Here is a 24,140-nt window from a genome sequence, read left to right as displayed (position 1 = left end):
GATAATTTATTACTAATAATTGGTAGCAGCGAATATGATTTTTAATGTGATTCGTTATCTTAACTTCTGTATCGAATGGGAATGTTACTAGGAACCTACGGTTGATATTAATAATTATTTTTTTAATTTAAGCATCAGAGCATATTACTTTCAATATATCTTTCTTTACCATCATATTATAATAATATGTAGGTAGACATGTAGATAATCCCGTAGCGTCATTACAATACAATAATTGGTTTAGCATGGTTCTTACAAACCAAAGGAAAATAATCTCAGAACTAAGAAAGTAATAATATAACGCAAATCTAGAACATTCTTGGCCAATAATTTTCTCGTGACACATCTCGTTTGACGAACTTCCCAATTTCACATACAATATTAAATTACCAGACCTACATTGGTCAACCGCAGATTTGGCATGCTTCATTGGACATCGAAAGTTTTTCATTTCAATGGTGCGGTGAGCAATGGGCCACTAGGAGTCGCTGCGTTTGTTTGTCGCTTCGTTACTCTTCAGATTTCGATGCCCCATTAGACATGGCGCATCGATTTTATTTTAATGTTGTTTGCTCTGCGGGCTTTCGTCAACGCTCGTTATGTCAATGTTTACAAGAAATATTGATTAAAAAAAAACGAGTGGATGAAACCACTAATAAGCTTACGGAAGTGTAACTACTTTCAATAATGTGTCTATGAATTACAATTGATATAACTTATAAAATTGTGTACTTTTGAGGTTATTATGAAAGCTCTTATATATTATTTTATATTCTTAATAATTAGTAATCATATATTTAGATAATATTAAGCAACGCAGATAAATATACTTTTGTTCTAAAACTTGCTTTTCATTAAACATTGAGATCTATTATAGTGGAACTACTTCACCTTGAAATTGTGTAGATTGCGATTTCTTCTACTGCGCACGAATTACATATGGTAAATTGAATTATTGTTGCCGTTATTATTTCCGACTGCTCCTTACATAAAGCCTATTGCATCGTTTTCTCTCGCTCGGCGTCGCTCTAACTAACTAAAAACTAATGAACTTCACGCTTCTGTGAATAATTGAAAACATATATTTAAATACAATTTACTGAAAATATTATACAATCAATACTGACCGATAAATATATGTACTATGTACTTAGAGCTGGATTGACAATTTCTGCGGACGTACGATGTGGTAACGAAATGCATGTGACTGAGAGGAGTGAAATCAACTCGGAAAGGCCTTCAACCAGTACTGGATAGATCCAGACTGATTGATGATGGTGATCATATTATAAACATATATATTATACAATAATATAATAGGTACCTAGTTAATGAATGTATGTAGTGTTTTTTAAACTATCAATAAAAAACCCGAGATGATATTCTTGAAAAATCTTTAAAATATGTCTTTCAATCCAATCGATAGATGGCATTGCATTACTCACCTGCTTGGCAGTATCAGTGGTGAAGGAGTGACAGAACTGCGAGTGGGCAGGTCCGCGGGGCTCTCGCGCCACGAACCCGAAGAGGGCGCGCGCTGGCTCACACGTCGCGTATGAGATGCGCCGCAGCGCGTGCGCCATCTGTACGCTCTGTAATAAAACGGAATAATTATTATTACATATTTTAATATAGTGAGGACTTGAACCTTAAATCATTGATTTTCCTGAATATAAGGCAGCATTATTTACAGGTTCAATCTCGATCAATAGAGGATTCGCCCTCTGGGTTGAATTATAGTGGACGTTTGCAAATAATTATTATAACATCAGCTTGCGATAATCATAAGTTTGTCCACTAAAAAACTGTACCGTATGGGGCATGAATCATCATCCATCACAATCGGGGGGCATTTGTTAATATTTTAATTTTTTTATTGTAAAATATCTTTATGCTTCATGTAGTTGGTAAATGTTGTAATATTTTTATTATTGTTAGGTTATAAATATTATATAATACACTGTCTATAATGTGTATGTTCAATAATAAATAAATTCGATAAAACTAATCAAACTACATGATTAAAATAAGAGTAAAACACGAAATTGAATAATACGTAGGTACCTCATTGTATAACTGTTTTTTAGTTGTAAATATATTATTTTTGAATGTAAAACATTATTTATTAAAATTAAAAAGTATTTATTAATTGAAAAAGAGTGCATGTTTGTTGTCTAAACTGTATTAAATTGCATCTTTTGTATTATGTCGCTAGATGTCTCTAGTAAGACTGTATTCATCTTAAGGTACAAGAAAAAATGTATAATCATGATTTTATGTAAACGAATGTATGAAGTAATATAATTTGTGTGAGCATATACCTAAATACATAGTAAGAATATATTTCGTAAAGTTGAGTGCCTGGCTACTTAAATGTTATAATGATGGAAAAAGTGTGTACTCTATATCAAAATGTAATATTATTAGTTTATCTCTTATCTGAATAGACATCTAAAATATAGATCACGTATCACGGATGTTTGGGGATAATATAGAACGGAAGCCGAAACATACGTAAAATATCAATATCAGCTTTCAAAGGAATCAATCTTGGATTTATTAAAAACTCTATTCCGATATACCTTCGTAGTAATAATAGGAATAAAACTTAATAAAATATAGTAATTAAATTTTATTTTGCAGGTACCTACCTATTTGTTTACTATTTATATATCTAATAAGGCTTGTTATAATACCTACCACATACGTGTGAAGTCTGACAGTTTTGACAGAAAATATGACGTAGTAAGAGCGACGTCGAGTGAGAGACAACGATGCTAAAGGTTCCATGTAAGAACATTCGTAAATATTAACGGTAACAATAATTAAATTTACCGTATTTGACTTATATCCAGTAGAAAGAATGCTATTTGCGCAATTTCAAGATTAAGTTTTTCCACTATAGTTAAAAAGCGATGACTCTGGAACTCCCGAAATTGAGAAGGTCAACGTAGAAAGATATTCACCAAGTTTTTTGTTCAAAACCACGTCGGTTTATTACAAAACATTCTTTTAATTTACTCATAAAATTATAATGTATTAAAATACTATGAGACTTTTATGGCACTAAGCCGGTGATTTTTCTTGTAAATTAAGCACTGATGTTGTTAAAAAATATTCCTACTAGCATACCGATCCATTACCTACGTCAGGGTTGGCGAACCTTTTTATTGACGCGTGTCAAAATTTCCAAAATAATATTTAAAGTTTTCGTATCACTTAGTTTGGTTATTTACGCACAAATTGACACATGAATTGCTCTGATCAGATGAGGCATCCTCTCGCTACAATGGCCTCAAGCATCGTAAATCGATCAAAATTAGAAGTTCGCGGCGCGGCATCCTCCGTCGCCTGAGGAGGTTAGTATGATAATATTAATTGCGACGCATAAAGGACCGACCCATGCAATTATATATTTACAACAACCGTAACGCTTATTCTTGAAGAGTATTTGCCTGCTATTGTCATTTCGATGTGTCATTTATTATTATTATAGATATTTTTTCTCTTAAAACGCGTCTCGCTTTTAAAATCATCTCGCGTGCCATAGGTTTGCAACCCCTGACCTACGACATATTACTGGATGCCAGTGGCGAAGGCTCCATATTAAGCGATTATTTTAAGCTTACCTTCTATTTTCAAGTATTTAATTTAAATAAATAAATATATATATATATTGTCTAGGACTAGGTAATATAATAAAAATATTGAGTATCATCTATCGTCAGATTTTAGAAGTAGAGCGTTTACTTTAGTCAAGTTTTGAATAAAAAATAAATGACGGACGAAGTGACGTGAGTGCTATTTTTAGAATTATGTCGACCATAATCCTCCCCGTTTTTTCTACCGCTGTTGCGTCGCCAACTTCATATATCTCTGCATATTTCGCACCGTGAGTGTAAAACAAAGGTATCTAGTATCAAGACATTTTGGATATATTAGGGTTTCGTTTTGTTAGGAGAAATAGAGTTTCTAAAAAAAAACATAATATTTGGTTTATATCTACATTATATTGCATGTTCTTTCAGTTACTTCACTTTTACATTATCAAGTTCACGACTTTTGCAGTTCTTTGCATTTAATCTCGAAATTGAAAAATTTGCAGATACCTTGGTTTTTGGCTATTTGTTCCAGATTCATAAGCACTACAGGACAAGCTTACACTCTATTTTGATTTGTTTATTGTCGATGACTATCTTTTTAAGCAAATAATAAATAATAAGGATGATAAAAAAAACTATTGTGTTCGATCACATATTATATAATTTATAAATTGTTTGTTTAAAATAAATATTGTATTTCGTGATAATTATTTAGGTTACTTCAGTCATAGACAAACATAACATGCTGTTCATAGTTCATGTCATATTGACATTTCAAAGACGGTGTTAAGGTTTTATTTTATAATACAAAATTCAGCGTATTACTGTGTTTTGAATGTGGATAAATTATCTCATATTGTACCGAAATCATTCGTCAGTGCTTTAACTATATAAGTATTAATTATTAAATTGTCTAGTGTTCTGATTGAAGTTGAAAATTGTTGTGCGACCGATTGCATTTAAAAAAAATCTTCAAAAAAAAAAAATTATCAAAGCTTAACCTTCCAAGGCTTCATTTAGATTTGAACACAGCAAAAAAACTTATATTTGACATTTTCAAATACTTTTAAATGAAATGTTGTTTTTTATTAGTTTGACTGTTTAAAATCGCACGGAAAAAATGATTTTGAGAGAAGTTGATAATAAGAAAAAACCCTCACCTGATCGTTCGGGCGGCATACTTTGACACCTGCTAAGGACACCACTATCAACACCGGAATTGCTCGCCCCGCCTCCTGGAAACAACAAAAAAATACATATTGTCAAGGAGATATTTTTTAATTGAATTATTTTTTTTCTTTCAAGAGGCATCAGAAACACACCTAGTAGGTATATTTTCTTTTCGAAAAAAGAGATTCAAACACTCATCTTTTTTTTTTTTGTTCTTTGCAACTATTTAGGTAGTTTTGTAGCAGATAATAATGACTATGTATATCGACCTTCCAACACAGGGAACTAAGAAATAATCGGAACTGAAATACATAACGGGTAGTTACTGGTAAACGATCTCGAGTGTGGAAAAATATGGGATAAACTTAAACACGTGTCAAGAATACGTCATTCTAAGCTTGTCTATCGTTTTGACAACTGCTCTCGGTTAATTCACTAACGCTCATTCGATATTGGTGTATTTGAAGGTTGCAACACACACTATTGCATGTCTACAATGTGTGGTTCATTTTCGTAGGACACTCACACATTCAAAACCCTACGTCAAAATGTAGTGTATTGAGCATATCGGAATACCATTTATTAATCTGTTCTGTGTTCCAATATTACCGACCAAGTTCAATTTTCCAAAGTACTGGCTCATCATCGGGATGCTCCAGGCGTGATTCCCAGTGAGTTCAAAATACATATGATTTTATTAAAATGTTGAGTGTTTCTGTAGTTATTTCGTTGCTACTACTACAATACTATTTCACTACTATTACTCTGTGTCTCATTGTCTGGTGTAATGTTCACAATGTATATGGAAACTTTGCTGGTTGCAATATCTTTTCACTATTTTATTTATAAACATATTTTTGTAATCAAAATGCTACTGTTTCGATAACATTTTCAAATTCTGTCAATAGCTGACTGGCGTCTTTATAGAGGGCACCCGGATGATTCATTTTTGGTGAGAGGTTTTAGGTGTGCCGCGTAGCGTACCATATTATCCAAGTATTACGATTATCAAATTATATAAGAAGATACATCAATACTTTCGCAAGATTAACTAATAGATTCATCCTGACATTAACAGTTGAAGAAAAATTTATTAGACTCAAAAAACGATCATATTGTGCACAAGCCTCATTTTCTGAGCTATAATTGTCATGTCAGTGTTTTGGATTTAGGTTTAGATCTGCTAATACCCTCGATTAAGTAGTTTGGATCGTCGTATCTTTACGAATTTGGTTCCTCAGCCCTCGTGGAATTGAAATTAAAAAAAGAATGGGACGATTACAGAATAGATATGGTAAATGAGGATGTGTTTGTTTATCTAATTTGTAACCGCGTTTCGACATAGAGGGTAAATTAAGCTTTCGCGTGAAAATTCAGAAGCCGCAGAACTTTTTGATCCATGCAAGCAGTCTTGCAACTAGCACCATAATATGTGTTTACGCTTGCATTTTATTGTTATCGTCGCGATAATACGTAGTGCCAGCAATAAATCCATAGGTGTGTGAACGGGCTATGATTTTTTCTCAAAATCAATTGCATCCTTCTCACTGATAAAATTATTAAATATCTATATTACCTACCTCCTACAAATATGTCAACCGCATACGCTTAAGGCATACTTCAGAAGCGTAGAATATTCATAAGTGGAGATTATATCCTGAATCTTTGTGTCAAATGCAGATAAATCAAAAACACCGAGCTATGTTATTGACACATGCGTCCATTATACTTTTCATCCCCTGAGCTGATGAAAATGCACTGGCATAGACTGAGGCCCTCACGGTGCCTTTCAAGTTTCGTTTCTGTGAATATTTATGATATATTATTTTGTGGTGTACACCTTGCCACCTACGAGTGAATACATGAATTAAACTAAGTACTTACTTATTTTTTACTAGAGACCCGATCAATATTATATCAATGAACTGGTACCTAAAAACGTTTGTTTCTATAATACGTGAAAAAAAATACAGTATACATAAAAGAGTATAAAACGGATTCAATTGTGTTTTGGAAAACTTGCTGAGAATTCAAAATGAACCCTCGCCACTAATAGTTATCGATAATTCACATTATATTTCTCAAACAAAGCAATTGATACGATTCGATGAGGCTATTTGGCGGCAAGCCAAGCGGTTCACTAAGAGACCAGGTGTTGTAATATTCAGTCGATACCTACCCGCCCAATAATAGAATCCATACAATTGAAGATCTTTATAAATTTAAGAATTAAGGAGAAAAAATATTAAACGTCCTTCGTGTATAGTAGGATTTTCCAAATATTTTCAGGCTACACTATCCCCCTTTTAAAGTAATATTTTCTCAGCGCCCCTTCCCATTCATAAAAATGATAGCATTTAAAATGTCATATTGTTCTTATAATATATAATATAGTAGAAGACATCACCACTAAAAACACAAAAAGAATAATATTTTTTATGGTGTTAACTGTCAATTCATGGTGGAAATTGTATTAATAAAAATTGTTCTCTTGCCTCTTTCAAATTAAGTTACCTTAAGTTAATGTGTTTTTCGTTTTTTTAACCATTTTTAATAACTCTCCAATTATATTCATTACAGCTGTACCATCTAATATTTGATCGAAAAAAATTATCTGATTTATTATGTTTTTTGTTGTTGGGGCCATCACATATTATGTTATTCTATATTATAATTATACTTGTTTTCTGTGATTAATCCTGTTTTGTCGACCTAATTAAAAAAATAAAACAAAAATAAAAAAACACAATCCTAAGTGTATAGTACTCATCCCACTTTTTATTATTTTTGAACCGGTTTAGTCCGCTTCAGGGGGACATTGTCAACCAGTCCAAAAATATACAAAAAAATGGAATTAGTACCATATGCCCATTCTGTTATATTTTTAAGAGTCATAATGGTGAAAAACCATTTGTATGTTATGTAATACCAAGCCTTGTTACCGATATGCAGAAAAGAAAATCTATTCTGTATAATATTTTACAAAATTTACCTATATCTCTTGATACTATCTTAGAAATCGAGAGCATCCGTTGTTGTTCTTCCAAGGTGCCTAACTAGCCTGACATTGGTAAGCCAATTGGGAAGGCGATCAAATCGTTTACATATCCACTTCCGTGAAGGACTATTTAGCTCACTCTTTATACACCCGTTTACTTTATTTAACCCTTATTATTATCCGGTATTGCATTTAAATATTTTTTTTCGACCATGTCCGATCCGTAAAGATCACATGGGCCTCCACAGAGTGGAGTTTTGTATTAACAGATTTTTTTTACAAGAAATGGATTTCAGCTACTTACTCAACCTAATAGGTCCATATTCAAACGCAAATTGAAAAACAATATACGTGTACTTGCCAGACCCAGGATTCGAACCTGGGAGCCACGACGATATGGGCCGACGCTTAAGCCGCGCGGCCATAGTAAGTTAAATAATATTGTAAATATTTAATTTCTTTGAATAAGCATTGTTGTAAACGCTTTGTATTAATTGGTTGAAAATAACATAGTATTCTAGAAAATAAATAAATTTAATTTTGAGATAAAAAGTCAACAAGGATAGAAATTAAAATACCCACCAAATATCACAAAATGTAATCATAAAAATAACTATTAGGTACTAGATATTTATTGGCACTACACATATTATTGCAAGTATGTAAGTTTTGGCCTCCTCCAACATCCGCCTGAATATCATGTCCAAAGCTAGTTAAGTGTGAGGATTTTATAATGGTGTTACATTTTGCAAGCTGTTAGGAATGCTAATAGATTCCAAAACATGTGCAAGTCTTGGGAAAGTCTCAATAACCAATGTAGTTATTTAATTGTACTTGTTACTATTCTTCTTCTTCCTGGTACTACAACTCGATGGCCTGTTTTGGCTTCCGCCTCGATCCAAGTTTGTCCAAAGCCACTTTCCTCCATTTATTGTCTTTAAATCTAACCAAATCCAAATCGGCACTCTCCATTAATCTTGTATAAACTTCACTAGGTTTTCGTTTACCTTTCGGCTTTCCGAATGTCAGTTTATTTATATTATAACATGACTCTTCCATATGTTTTGTTTCTATTAGTACCTACATGGCTATTTAATACGATAATAAGTACCAGTTTTATTTTTGTTATGAAAGAACAGTCCTCCTTGGTGTTAAAAGATATGATCAAAATATTACTATTAGATACTATGTTTGGCCTTACACTTCCAACTGCCGCCTCCTAAGTACAGAAACTAATAAAATAGTTATACATTAACAGCACATTATATTATCATGTGTAATGTGTAAGTATTGTGAAATATTTTAAGAACATACAGACACAATATAAACGTAAATGTATGAAGATAATTTAATTATTGCAATAAATTAAACGTAATTATGTTTTTGATAAACGCTGTTTCTAACTACAGATTTATTAATAAAAAAAATGCTATCGATTAAGAAACAATCTTGAATATTGATGCATATTGGTCCCTTAATTTATGTGTCGGATTGCTGGGTTTTATTAAACAAGATTTTTTCGATAACTGACGATATTTTATCAAAATATTATTGCATAAGTCAGAAACGATATTGACTTAATTTGACTTCTCCATTAAGTTGTGATAACTAATATATTTTTGATAATTACAGACCTACCACATTAACTAATCACGTCTCAAAATACCCAAATTGAAAGTCAATTACCATCTCTTTTATATTCAGTTTAATCATTTAGTCATTTTAATATAATGTTGTGAAAATATATCCCATCACAATGTTTTTTTATTAAGAATACCTATATATATTTTTTTATTATACGCCAAGGACAACAATAATTCATATTTTAAGTCAAAAGTGTTAAAGAAAACTTTCTTCTATGAAAATGTTATGTAAAAATAAAAATGTGAAGCTGAAAAAAAATGTTACTAAATTAAACTGACATATTATGTAATCTCTCAGATTCATTTGAACAAAGTTTAATACATAATGTCATCTAAGATTTATTTTCCATGATCATGCTGAGATTAATACAATGCATTTAGTGTTAAACACTAGGCTCAATTTACAAATATTTAGATAAACTTAATATTTAGATAAACAATATCATATCACATATTATTGAAACTACATATCAGTATGCCAGTAAGAAACCAACGGAATATGCAAAAAATGCTATCATTTTATTTTTATATTTACATAATACATACCTATTATGTATGGCATCAATTTTATTAATGTTGTAGTGATTCAAAAAGTTCTTATGATTTGCTTTTGATACATTAATATATGACTAAATTGTTTGTTTTCAAAACCTACCTAACAATTAATTATTATAATCTGTTAGTGGTAATAAGATTTTTTTAACCTGCGTATAAAAATACAGTATTTTGTTTATTTATATATAATATAATACACACTTAGGAATTTAGTTCGACAAATCCAGTGGCGTAGAAGATAGAACAACCACAGACCGCCGCGTAATCTTTCTCAATCGTTTTTGTTTTACCCGCCTTAACTAGAGCGTGAAATTGATTCCGTGTAATTTTCTTAAAAGTCGACTGAACTGTTCGGTTCAGATAAGTAAAAAAAAAAATACAAAACTTATCGATCTAGTGCCCGAATAAGTTTAATCTGTTGAACTATTCCAATGATAAAATTTATAAAACTATTTAATTTTTACATATCATATTTTTATATCAATTTAATAATTAATTTTCAATAAAATAAACTTTGATTCAACACTGACAGATTTAAGGTGTCTGCATAAGCTTATCTAGGTCAAAATCTACCATCAAATACAACTTTACTATAATTATTACCTATGTCAAATAGCTTTCTCAAGCGTCAACTCCAGGCAAAAAAGGATGTGGTTTGACTCAACATTATCTTTTCATTGACGTATTATTTCTATAGCTGCGCGTATAAGCAAGGTCCTGGAATCACCACGAGACAATCTGAGCCATCCAAAAATGCAAATTTTGACGTACACTCTACGTTTCGTTGATACGTACTATTCTTGAATATGGGTCTATTATCTGGAGTCTTTATGAGTTTTATATAATCTTGTTTTTAATCCCTTCTAGATAAATTTATTCGACCGTATAGGTTTAACTATTTTCCTTTCAATAATTTTCCAAACGAGTGTTTTCGGACTATGTATCGTTATTTTTAAATTTGTATGTTATTTCTGGTCTTAAAGCATTTTTCTGCCTCACGTACAGTTTCTAATTATGTTGTAAAATGTGTGAAAATTTGTATGCACCCGTCAATTACATGCGTGGCCCTTCTATGACCTCTTCTGAATCACAACGGTTTCCTCTTGTCGGGCTTATAATAAGGCTACGCGGCCGGTAAAGGAGATTTGTAGAGACGTAGACATTTTCAGTTATGCGCTGTTTATTTTGCTTTTAAAACTTTAGAATATTGTTAAATTTTACCTTTAAGATTATTTTTAACATAACTTTATTTACCTATTGCTTTTAAAAAAATAGATGTTATGTTATGAACGTCTTGAATTAATATTTTTTAACTACCCATAGATTGTAGAATATATTTTTCATAACATATCACGTATGTATAAATAAACCTAGAACTAGGTAAAAAGCCAGAAGCCACCTTGCATGATTTTTGCATATTGACTAACTAGCTACGCCACTGCCTATAAACCAGGATACATATTATTCAAAGTATATTTTATTTAATGTTTTTTTAAGACGTCATTCATCACACATTATTTCAATTAGAGGTGTTAGCAATTAAAATAATAGTACAATTATTAGCAGTGCAGTAGATATTTATAACACACAATTTTATTTGATATCTACCTATTTATTAAAAATTTCTTTTGACTAAAATACTATACAAGAATTTTCTTTGTAAAGCAATATCTGAGTTTATTCTGTTCTTTTATGAATCGTTAGGTATTCAACTTTCCCTCCATAATAGCCGTTATTATGTTATGATATTCAAATGCATTTTTGTAAGAGGTGGAACGTAAATCAAACGGCAGGCAACGAAGCCGACTCCAGAGGAAGTAATGATTTCACTTGCATACAATAAATACGTCACTGAGTTTCCGCTCATGAAAACAGGGAACATTACAAACAACACTTTGCAACTCTCTTCAAAGAATGAATAAATCAAAGCGGCCCTACAAAATGTAAATGCCGCTGGAGATGCCCGCTAAGGGGGAAATGGATGGTGTTTAACTTTGAAGATATTATTGAACCATTACTTTAAATAATTGGATACAATTATAAAAAAACTTTATAGAAAAATTAATAGATTAGCTATCGAGCAAATGAATTCATTACATTTGCATTATGCACTAAACTTGCGTTGAGTGGGCAATCTCAATTTTGTTAACTTATTCACAAGTTATTAATCATCCTCATCAGCCGGGGTCGATCCACTGCTGGATGAAAGACTTTCCAATCACCGTCCATTCTCATCGGTCCCTAGTTCTTCACCGTCACGAACATGCACCAAAATTTATGAGTTCGTCTATGTAGCGGGTTTTAAGGCGTGTCTGTTATTAATAGACAATAATGTCCCATTTGTATGGAATACTCGTATTAAATCAAATATTGAATATCTGTACAATATTTATTTAATAATTTATTAATTAGTACTTACTTATCCGGAAAGTGAAAGACGTGTATTAGCATCCCACTGATTTTTTCTAATAAGTTTATATAATTATATTTCTGAGATTTTTCAAAATGGTGTAATTTCTATAATAAAGAATATAAAATTATTGTATAATAAAAAAAATATTATTAATTTCCTAAATCAAAAATAAAAGTACACAATATATAGGTACCTACATCAATAATATAGTTTGATTAGTGCCAGAAGTCCGATACAATTAAGTTAGTAATGTCATTTACCTTGATTGGTTACGGAGCCAATTGATTGTCGGCATTACAAGTACTTACCACCTCAGACAAGCATGGTTATTTGAAATAATTTGCGTGAATTATTGGCGGATTGACAGCTTTAAATATAGAGTACTCGCCCGTAAAGTGAAATGTATCATTGTTGTACAAGTCCCATTCGGTTCATTTTTTCTTGGATTTTTTATAATAGGTATGTTTTCTGAGGTTTTTAAAATATTCAATTTGATTGAATCTCAATCGAAGCGTAGTCTAACTGAGAACGCGCCTACAAAGTGAAATATTATTACATATTATATTAATTTTTTTCACTCTAAATCGGGTACTAAAAATATGATTGTTCTCGTACACATTGAAAATGTACCATTGCATAACATTGTACATTCGCTCATATTATTATCTTGAATATGCCTTCGTGGTTTTTGAAGCTTGAAAGCTCATAAGGATTCTTGAATCGAGACGGAATAAGTGTCTCCTGCAAGAAAGTTTAACGAGCTTTCACGGTTCACTTAGCTCAGCCTGTTTGTGAGTTAAGTTTTGCGTTTTGTAGTTAAATATAATCTGTCGCATTGGAAGGGTGGGAGGGGGGGCGGAAATAATGCTTAACGGTTAGATAGACTAGCGACTATTTGACTATTTAGTAAGAGAGCATTCAGTAGACACTTAAATTAGTTATAATTAGTTATTGCATAAATTTAACAACTGCAGGCTACTCGTCGTAGTATAGAAACTACAATAGAATAATACAGATACCAATATATAAAGACAATATCTCTTGATGCGGTGGTTATTATTAGCATTTTAATTGTCGCTATAATAATGGTTTTATAATAATATAGCTTTCAACAAAATACTTTCAATTGACGGTGGTATGTACCTATGACGTGATTGTTCGCATAACCAAGCTGGCATGGAATGCATTTGGGCGCCTGAATAGCATCTACAAAAGTGACCCCCTCTTCTGTCTTAAGCGTAAAGTATTCAACCAATATGCGCATCCAATGCTTACGTATGCGTGTGAAATATGGACTCTTAATGTAAGAAAATCCAAATATTATTACAAGTAGCGCAACATGGCATGGAAATGTGCATGTTAGGCACCACGCGGAAATATTACAAAATAAAGTAATGGATACGTAAACAGACAACAGTATGTCGCTAAGCAGATTAAATGGTGATGGGCTGCACATGCATCTTTGCGAGTGGACGAGAATTCTGGATTAATAATTTTTACTACTTACCATTTTACAACAAAAAATGTGTGAATTATAAATAAGTAATGCTCATATATAAATTGCAACATCTCAGACACAATATTAAAAATATATATTTATATCGAATTTGACTTAAACTCATGACTAACACAATCTGTGCAGTGTGTATATATAAGTAATTATTAAACTATCGATATAAGCATTATCACGACAGTACCCAACTGAAGCGTTATTCTGTTAACATTGGCGACCATATTTTGTAATTTTGAATCTAGTCACAAAATTTACTACCATTGATTATACAGCATCAGGATCTCATATAATTTTAGTTTTAACCCGCTTACTAATATTGTCAATGAATAATACACAGAATTTAATTTAACCTCAGACACAAAGGTACCTTTTTTGTTTTAAATAATATGTATTTAATAATACATTCTTAAATGTATGTTATTCATTCAACATCTATATGTTAATAGCTACTACGACGTCATCTGCTAACAATAAGTTAAATTCAATTTTATTTCATATAATATAATATATCTAACGAATGACAAATAGGTATTATTTAAGAGATTCGCGACATACGCAAAAAGTTCGCGACGTGCGATAAAAAATTCAGAGCATCCAAAAGTTTGACTATGTATCTTCTCATTTTACGGCACGTTCCGGTTGGGGTACTGCAGACCCCCGAAATGTGCCCCCTCGAGCGTCAGACAGTTTACCCGCCTCGAATTATCTCGTCTATCACTCACAAAGTTTGGAGAGGCCTTCTGTACCTATTCGGCTCGCAGTGTCGCACTTGGATATCACTGATGGTACTTCATAATATTAACAATTTATAATATTATATAGATTTATAAAATGTATGTAGTGTGATTTATGTACGGTATAATTTTAATTTATAAAAACCATATTTATTACATTTTACTTTTTCACAGCATTCACTAGGTAATTAATTATAAATATTTTTATAATAGTTTAAAATATTATAAGGTAGGTGAATATTGTATTATGTAAATACTACGTAGTATAAAACCCTCAGTTGGACCGGTCGGCCGTTGCGACTTGGTATCTACGAGGTAAAGTTTCTCAGCCTTTAAAAAGTTTGCGGCATTTTACGGCGAGCGATAAGGTTTTTTCTCATCAAGGATTGACCGTAATACATTATATCGAAGTAGGAAGCACACACATTCTAGTACACACCGACCAAGGTCTTGGGAAGTTGCTCCTTGGATACTTTTGGCACAAATTTGAAGAGCGCCTAACGTTCGTTATGCCACGGTATAAGCCTGCATAACGGGTGTGTAGACGTGGCGGGTGGTGGAGGGAAAAGCAAGTATAAAAAATACCAGTTCTAATTGATATAAATATGAACGATACTAATAGCAATATATTATTATTAATTATTTAAACACTACTCTTTGATATTATCAACTATGTAATAATAAAGTTTACAATGTCCCTCCGAAGCAAACGAAACCGGTCCACTTTAATGTTTAATAAAAAGGTGGAATTAATGCTATAAAATTGAGTTTTATTAAATTAATAATAGGTACATCTATATAATAATTATTTAAACACTTTACTCCTAATTTACCGTAGCTTCTTTATACAATTACTATTTACAAAAAATTTTAACAAATTAATTGGTCACCTAGTATTTTAGTAATATTTGTAGATGAGGACTATACAAACAAAATAATGATGTTGGTTTTATATAAATTAAGAATTACTAATTTGACATAGCTATTTAAAAATTTAAATGTAGATTGAAAAAAAAATCATTTATTTTAAATGAAAAACATAATAGACATTATTGTTTTTTTTAAATCATAAATCACTGTATGTACTGTATACCCACTATAAATTCAAAGTGAAAATCTTCCTTATTAATAAGATAGGTACATACAAACTGTGATTGACTTGTAAAGGTATTTAGAATTATTACTGTATCCATACTAAAATAAAACAACTTTTTGACTACACCACTGCATCTGTGTTGCCATGTTTTACGTGAGATTGAAAATTCAGATGCAGCGCCATGAAACTTTAACTCAATGTGAAATATTAGCTAAGCTCCTATCTGCAAAAGTCTAGCAACACTCTTTAATATTTAATATTGCACACCGAAAAGAGTGAGACAGATTTAATATAGGTAATGGAAGGTAGCAACACAGATGTTGCCAGTGAAATAAATTACATTCGAGGACATGTTGATATTGGTTTTTATTTTTTCGCCCATTTTACGTCTTTTTTATTAGAACTAGCGAAATATTCCGCTATAAAATGATAGAATAAAAGCTCATAATATAAACATACACGACTACCAAATACCTACAATTTAATATGAAATCAGAACATCCCACATAAATATAATGAGTGCGTATGGCGAACATACTAATTGATAGAAGAAAACCCTTTTGTTTAGTACTCCATTCTTGGACATGATAATAAGTACGAACTAGGGAATCCAATCCCGAGCCAAAATTCTGATCCCGGGATTTCGGGATTACAATTTGATAATCCCGGGATTGGCATTTTTTTCCATTGTTAATATAAAAATTTTATATTCACAAATAACATTGATAAAATCGGTCAAAAATAAATCTAGTATAATTTATACTATTTACCCAAGACATTTATTGTTAATATTGAATATCTACGTTCAATCTTTTAAATACATACGTTTTATGGAGTAAATAATATTGTAATATAACTAATAGTGTGAATTTAATATGAGATTGCTGTTTCTGATAGTAAAGACTTAATGAATGGGTTAGCGAGATTTAAATAGTAAAGCAAATCATGGTGTATACCAGTGGTTCCCAAAGTTGACTAGGCTCCGACCCATCTAACAAAAATTTCCAATCTTGGGACCCACCTCTTAGCTGTCCTAGAGAAAAGAGGGTATAAATATTGGTAATGCTCAGATTTCCTAGTGGCGAGTCGTGGAACTACTTAATGCTGTCTTATTTGTTCTAATTGAAATTTAAAAAAATATTTTTTATAAGTGTTACCAATATGAATGAAAGACTATTGAAATAAGAAACACAACTTAAATAAAAAAAAAATTAAAAAAAAATACCTACACCTGCAAGGTTTTTTTTTTAACAAAGTTATTTCAATGGGCAATTACAGTTTTAGCATTAACTTCAACTTTAGTTACTTTTTATCGCAGTGAGTTTGATATATCCAATTTATTTCGTTATTTAGTTTTAATGTTAACCATAGCCGAAAACCCGACCTCACATAAATATGAGGTAGTAAAGAGGAGGAGGACTTTCATAGCTTCATCGAACAGGCAAGAATAATTATCAGCAACTGAGAGCCAGAATTTCGTTAACTGTTTACGATTGAAACTATTTTTCAGTGACGTATCTTCTGATAAATCAATGAGTTGTTCACTTGCTTTTGTTGACATATTAGTTGGTAAGTCGTCTTGAAATGGGCTACAAATCCAACGCAACGAATCAAACTTTTTCATCTCTTCCCCAAAATAGTCGTCAAAGTAATTCTTCTATTTACTATTATTACTTCCTATTTTTTTTAAATTCATGTATACAGTGGCGAGGGCCCACTAAATATTCGGTCGCGACCCATGGTTTGGGAAACCATGGTGTATACTGTATGGCCTTTCCGGTTCATAAATCTAATTAGACACCCAAATATGAAACTGCCGTAAAACGTATGAGATCATGGTGGAATTACTTTGTTAAAAGTGCGAAGCATTGTTTTTTTCCAATCTTTCTCATTTTTATTAATTTATGTGAAAAAAATAAAATGAATCGGCAACTTACACATGGGTATAAATCAAACTTCATTCTAACTCAGTTAATTTGTAATGTAGTTATTTGTTATCAAAAGTATTTTTTTTTTGTTATATTTTCGTTTTTATTTTATTTTTCATAAAAAATTATAAAAAAATCAATCCCGAAAGTTTGGGGATTTATGTTTATCAATCCCGGGATTCATAGGTATCGAAAATAGCTCGGGATCCCTAGTACGAACCCATAGTACTTGTTATTGAAAAATGCATATTATCATCATCATCATCATCATCATCATCATCAAAAGCCTGAATCTATCCACTGCTGGATGAAGGCCTCTTCAAGCTGCTTCCACTTCTCTCCGTCATGTGCGTTGCGTTGCCACGTACTTCCGCAGAACTTTGTCATTTTATCGATACAGCGGCCTCGAGGTCTACCTTGCGGACGTATTGTACCTCTTGGATACTACTGGATGACTAAATTTGTCCAACGATTATCTCTTCTTTGAGCTATGTGTCCAGCCCATCTCATTTGAGGCTTTTAATGAACTCTATCACAAAGTGCATATATATTTTAAAAATGTTTTAATGCAGTTGGTATTTTTATTACAAATACTATACTTGGATATGGACAATTTATTGGTTTGCGCCTATACCTAATAATAGTTTTATTGTACCTATATCGATTAATTTCTTTTATTTTGTTAACTGTCAATTCATGGTGTATTGTATTGTTGCATTGTATTGTTGTTTTTATTTAATAAAACGCTTTTTTTGTAGTACTTATTCCACTTTTAATCAATAGATTAGGACCGGTTTCGTACGCCTCAGAGCGTCCCTCTGAGGCGTACGAAACCGGTCCTAATCTATTGATTAAAAGTGGAATAAGTACTACAAAAAAAGCGTTTTATTAAATAAAAACAACAATATATCGATTAAGGAAAATCACAAAGATAACAATAATTATCATACGCCTACCTACTGGATGAAATAGCACAATCGCCATAGCTTGCTTATCAAAATGTCTATGAACCGATCACACACACTTCCCTTACTTTTTTTTCATCTATCGAGTTTTAGTATAGTAATAGTACCTACATATTGTGAAGAAACTATTCCATTCCCTGTCTGGGATCAAATAATTAAAGAATTGGTACTAAAACTAGGAGTCTTATAAGTATTTCGTACGAATACATTAATTGAAGTCATACTAATTATTAATATAAATAAATGCTTTATTTGGTTCACTCATTGTATTATTAAATATAAAAATTATGTATATTTTTATTTAATATATCTATTGGCTTTCCATCTTAAGATGACAGTAATTAACAAGAAACGATGACTTTAGAGTATATTTTTTCATATCATTAACATTTTAAAATGGGTTTGTAAGAAAGTAAGATTTCTGGCATTCTCATTGTTACGATTCCTTCAGAATAAATTATTTAAATTAGAAGTGAATATTCAAAAACAAACTTCTATTGTACCGACTAAAATAAGGGTGAAGGGATGGTGTAAATTCCTTTCTTGGTTAACTGACTTATCTGCAAACAAAACTTTGTACCATAAATTACCATTGTAGGTTCTGTAAAGTGGCGCAACTTTCATTCACCAAAAACCCACAACAGCGAGAGAATCATTACTTTTTTTATTTTCAACAGCCTTCTTCCAGTAGTGGTGCTCTACCCTCTTAAAAATATGTCAACCAGTTCACTATACCATATTGCGAATACGAGATACATATTCTTCTCAGTCGTTGCTTTATCAATGAGGATCGTGGTTTCATGAACAATTAAAATTATGCGCACGACTCTCCTCCAGTTGTGCCTGCACTCTGTTCAGCAGATTTTTGATACCAAAACGATCCGGTTGCATTCATGATTTTAAAAGTTTTGCGTATATTTGTTCTTATAGCTATAGCTAATTTTTATCCATTCACGATGTCTATCTTTCCTCTCAAAAAGAGTCACATGGCTAAGAGATATACATATATATTTTAATAATCAATTTTTTCGGATTTCTAAGTTTTTGTATTCAGTATTGTTTCTAGTTAAACTGCACTATTTAATCAACATTGATGCCTACAGATAATACTTTTAAATATCCCAATAATGTTTAATTATTGCCCTGTGTGACAGTTCGTAAACGATCAAACATCAATGAATGTCATTGCACTTCAGAGTTGCCTATAAACTATAGAGCTGTGATTCGCACCATTGCCTAACCAAGGTACAAAGATATACTTTATCAAAATATTAATGTAAAGTAGGTACATACCTCTTTACAAGATAGTTATGTTTTTGACGGTATTATTGTTAATCGGTTAAAAATTAGAAAATATTTTTTCCACTTCATTTAAATTCTTTAAACACGCCATCATAAATAGAGATCATATTAAAATGGTCAGTAGAATGATTGTTTCCTTATAATAATTATAAACACAGTTTTTAAATACTAATAGAAGTTTTTGAGCATTTTGTATTAGAACATTAATTTTGATGGGATTGCAAGGACATTTATAGCGTGGTTAAAATATATTGGAGCTTGTTAATTTTTATATTCTATGAATTGACAGCAGTTAATTTCTCATAAATGAACAGCTTGACGTCAACGTATTTTGACGTTTTAGTTTTGGTCAATTACTAAGTTACTGTTGTTTTCTTTTAAAAACATGTTATAAATACTTTTTACCACTATTTCTGGGTGTTTCATCTGAAAGCACTGAAGTACAAATTTAGCTAAACATAAATCTCTAATGGAAAATCAATTCTAGAATATTTTGGCAATACCTTTAGATAAATAGGCTCGATCAGCATCCACCATCTTTGTGAAAAACAATGTACTTCTATGTGTAATTTGTATCTGTAATTTACAACATTTTTGGACGTACAAAAATGTAAACCTTAAGTACCTATATTCATTGGAATATCTGTCACTTATGAAATATTATTATATGAAGACTTGAGAAAGAGATGAGATGACGAATATAATATGGATAACTAACAAATATAATATGGATAACAACCCATTCGCGTAAACTGATGCGTGTATCTAATAGCGCATCACTACTTTCTTCTCAGTTTCTTAAATTATTCCGACAATCCGTTGCTTCAAGAACAACAGAAATCCCAGAAAAAGCGCGTTGTTGTACTCGAAGATTTTTCAAGGCATAGACAACGCTTTTTATGTTACGAGATAAGCCTTCTCTGGGAGGCGTTAAGGGTTTTTCCTTTCTCTAGACAACATTACATAAATATGCGTCCGATAAGCATTTTAAATGGGTTGAAAAAAAGACGCGTTTTGAATATTTTAAAAATAACAAAAGCTTTTTTTCTCTACTCGCGCCTTTAGTAGCCAAGACTTCGTATTCACGGAAAACTTTAACTAAGTAGTGACGAAATTAAATTCAGGTTAAATGGAAAACTGTTTGGAATTATTTTTAGAGTTGAGTAAACAACCGCCAATATCCACAGCAAATTCAGTTTTAAAAATTAAACTTCGAATACTTACAACTCATTGCTAAACTTAATTTTTTCGTTAATTATATTATAGGAACATTTTTTACAAAGCTTTAACGGCGCAAAATGTTTTTTAGTAGTACTTATATTATTTACTAACTTATAGCATTTTTCATAAAAAATTAGCTTATATTTAGTTTAGATAATATATCCACCGATTAAATTTTAATACATAATTTAATAAATTTTTAAATATTTACAATATAATACACACACCAGCATGCAAATATACGTTTTTTGTTAATTTATTCTACATTTTGAACCAATTATTAAACTAGTGCGAACCGAGTGAGTATTCTATTCGTGCTGGTATTTCTTAGATATAGGTTCAAGAATTTTTTTTAAACTTTTCAAAAAGGTATATTTCTGAGCCTGTGAAAACGAAGAATGTCATTCATTAGAATTGTAAAATGTTATTCTTGAATAAAAAATGGTTGAACTAAAAATAGTAAAATGGTTTAGGTACTTTACTTTTTGTTTCCGAATAGACTCCATTATGTAAAAAAAATGCTGAATATTTGATTCAAATAAACATGTTTTTACCATTATTTCAATCCTAAGACAATCATGAAGGCCTCCACGTAGTGTACGTTGTATTAACAGATTTTTGTTTATACGAGAAATGAATGTTTGTCACTATAGTTATTATTCATACTCTCGATACATACATTGAAAAACAATATTGGCCAGATTAGAAAATCAACCCTGGGACCCACGATAATATAAGTTTGACGCGTAACTGCTCGGTTATCGTGGGCGTATAACAATATCTTTACGTTTAAAATTACCAAAGGTGCATATGCATGTTCAGCATATATTTTTCTTTCACAAAATTTATAATTAATTTTTGGTAACAGTATATTAATACATTATTTTTCGTTCTGCTATTTAATTATTATTAATATTGTGGTAGTTGACAATATAAATTCATCTTTTTTATTATATGTTATAAAACAGTGCCAATAAAGTGAAAATTAGTTTGTCAAATAATTAAGTGACAGTATATATTTAACAATGTTAAAAAACCTATCAATAATTATTTAAAACTTAAAATTAATAATGATTTGAAAATATTTTTGTACGTTTTAAATGAATTTTTCTCATTATCAAAATGAAAAAAAAATCCTTACATTGCCTTACATTATGCGGCCGTTATTATTATAAACACCTATAAGTGTATGTTCAGTTTCAGTAAGCATCGTTATCTATGATTTACCGTATTTAATAAGGCGGTCGGGCATGCCCTGCTCTCACCGGGTTATGAGTCATTATCAGCTTAATGAATGCCAAAGACGCTAACCTGTTTTTCCGTAAGGTATCCACCCATTAAAGGACAAATTAAAAACAATATTTTCATATTAATATTGAAACCTGTGACATTCGACATACGTGCTCATCTTTGTATTCCGAATAATATGTATTCTATTTTTCCGCAATACTAATAAATCTGGTTACCTACCCCGTTCGACCACTAACATGTTAATTCTCAATTATTATAGATAAAGTTGATGCCAAAGACTGTGTATTCAAGCATCCATATGGATTAATAAAACAACATCTAAATTCGATTAGCCGCGGTGTTTGGACCTGCAACCCACGAAGCTAAAGTTAAACCTTCGAACATTTAATTCATAGTGCCACATGGTCCTCTTTTCTGTTAACTAGGAGCATATTTATAGCACTTCAGATGCTTCACTTCACAAAATATTATGTTTATTGAAAAAAGATATTAATTCTCTAATATATAAGATTTCCTAAAATCTGTAACGTTTTTCCGTTACGTTTTACTGTCCCACTCAAAAAATATTTTTGCCTATTTCCACGCTACTTACTGCCCATTACCTGGTACCCATGGAATTTGTTACCAAGTCGTAATGTAGTGACAATAATTTATAATCTATTAAAATTAGTGCGTTGCCTGCTGCCTCAAGCATTGGGACTGTATATAATGTACTTAAATAAAAATAACTGACTTTTTTCGATCCATCTTTAATCTGCATTATTATATTACTCGTGAACGGTTTCCACGAAAGAGAGATGTAAAAAAATACGTGGGTGGCGTCAATGTGCTTTTCGATATAATGAAACATAAACATCGCATTCTTGCTCGTCATCATTTTGGACGAGTAGCAAAGGCAAGTCTTTTATGGTTGCCGAATGTAGCCAGAAGGGAGCGGAGACACACTAGTAAAATTAATATAAAATGTGATTTAAATAAATTTAAAATGCAACTAGGTAATAACATTTCAACCACGAAATAAATACAGTTTCATTGAAATTAAAACAAAATCAAAATTTGGTCACTACATTAAAAAGATGGCCATTATTACCGGCAAGGGGTTGAAATACTTAACCCCCGCTAAAGCAAACAAGGAAAAGTGACGACGAAGGAGGGTTGGCAAGTGTTATATAATTACAGGACGTGAAAAATACAATGTCTTTCAAGCAGCTGCTAAATAAAATTCTGCAAAATTAATGACACAACAAATCATTCGTCCTAAGGGTACGGCCTACCTCTTTTCAAGTTGTATTCATATTTTCAAGTCACCTCTTTTGGTTGCACTTAAAGTGATTAGTTTTTTTTGTTATTTTTTAATAATGTCTCTAATTTATTATTGCGGAATAAAATAAACTATTTCTTGGACTTATTTACGAGGTGCTAGATGTTATTAAAATATATATTAATATTGGGGTTAAAGCTCTCGTCCGAAAAACAAATGGTGTTTATTTGAACTCCACTAAAATCTTACATATATTTTTCTTATCTAGTAAGACTTTTCCAAGTTATTTTCTTCCAAAGATGGAGATGACTGATACTTGACGATGTGAAAATTAGTCGATTTGCATATGCATGTTGTATCCAGGTGAAAACCCGTGCCACTTTTGTTAAGACCTGTCCATCTGTCTCTTATAAAAAAAAGGACAAGAATTTTTCTTACAAATAAGTAGGTACATACTAAACACACTCGAATTACACATTCGAAAAATT

The 24,140-nt window shown here is 31.4% G+C and overlaps 1 protein-coding gene across 3 annotated transcripts in view; it reads right to left on the bottom strand.

Annotated features, from left to right (window-relative positions):
- Window positions 1-24,140, bottom strand: part of LOC147079175 (EGFR adapter protein-like) — a 325,930-nt gene that overhangs the window by 115,854 nt on the left and 185,936 nt on the right. For all 3 annotated transcript variants that reach the window (XM_085953990.1, XM_085953998.1, XM_085954007.1), the window contains 2 exons: window positions 4,763-4,837; window positions 1,446-1,592 (listed from right to left, as the gene is read on the bottom strand). In XM_085953990.1, coding sequence (XP_085810116.1) covers window positions 1,446-1,592; window positions 4,763-4,837 — 222 coding nt within the window. The remainder of the gene's footprint in view (window positions 1-1,445; window positions 1,593-4,762; window positions 4,838-24,140) is intronic.

The sequence above is a fragment of the Rhyacophila brunnea genome, unplaced genomic scaffold, assembly GCF_057557595.1.
Source record: "Rhyacophila brunnea isolate RB1 unplaced genomic scaffold, BYU_Rbru_1.0 scaffold_10, whole genome shotgun sequence".
In the NCBI taxonomy this organism is placed as follows: domain Eukaryota; kingdom Metazoa; phylum Arthropoda; class Insecta; order Trichoptera; family Rhyacophilidae; genus Rhyacophila; species Rhyacophila brunnea.
Note: the sequence above shows the minus strand (reverse complement) of the source record. Positions and strands in the feature narration are given on the sequence as shown.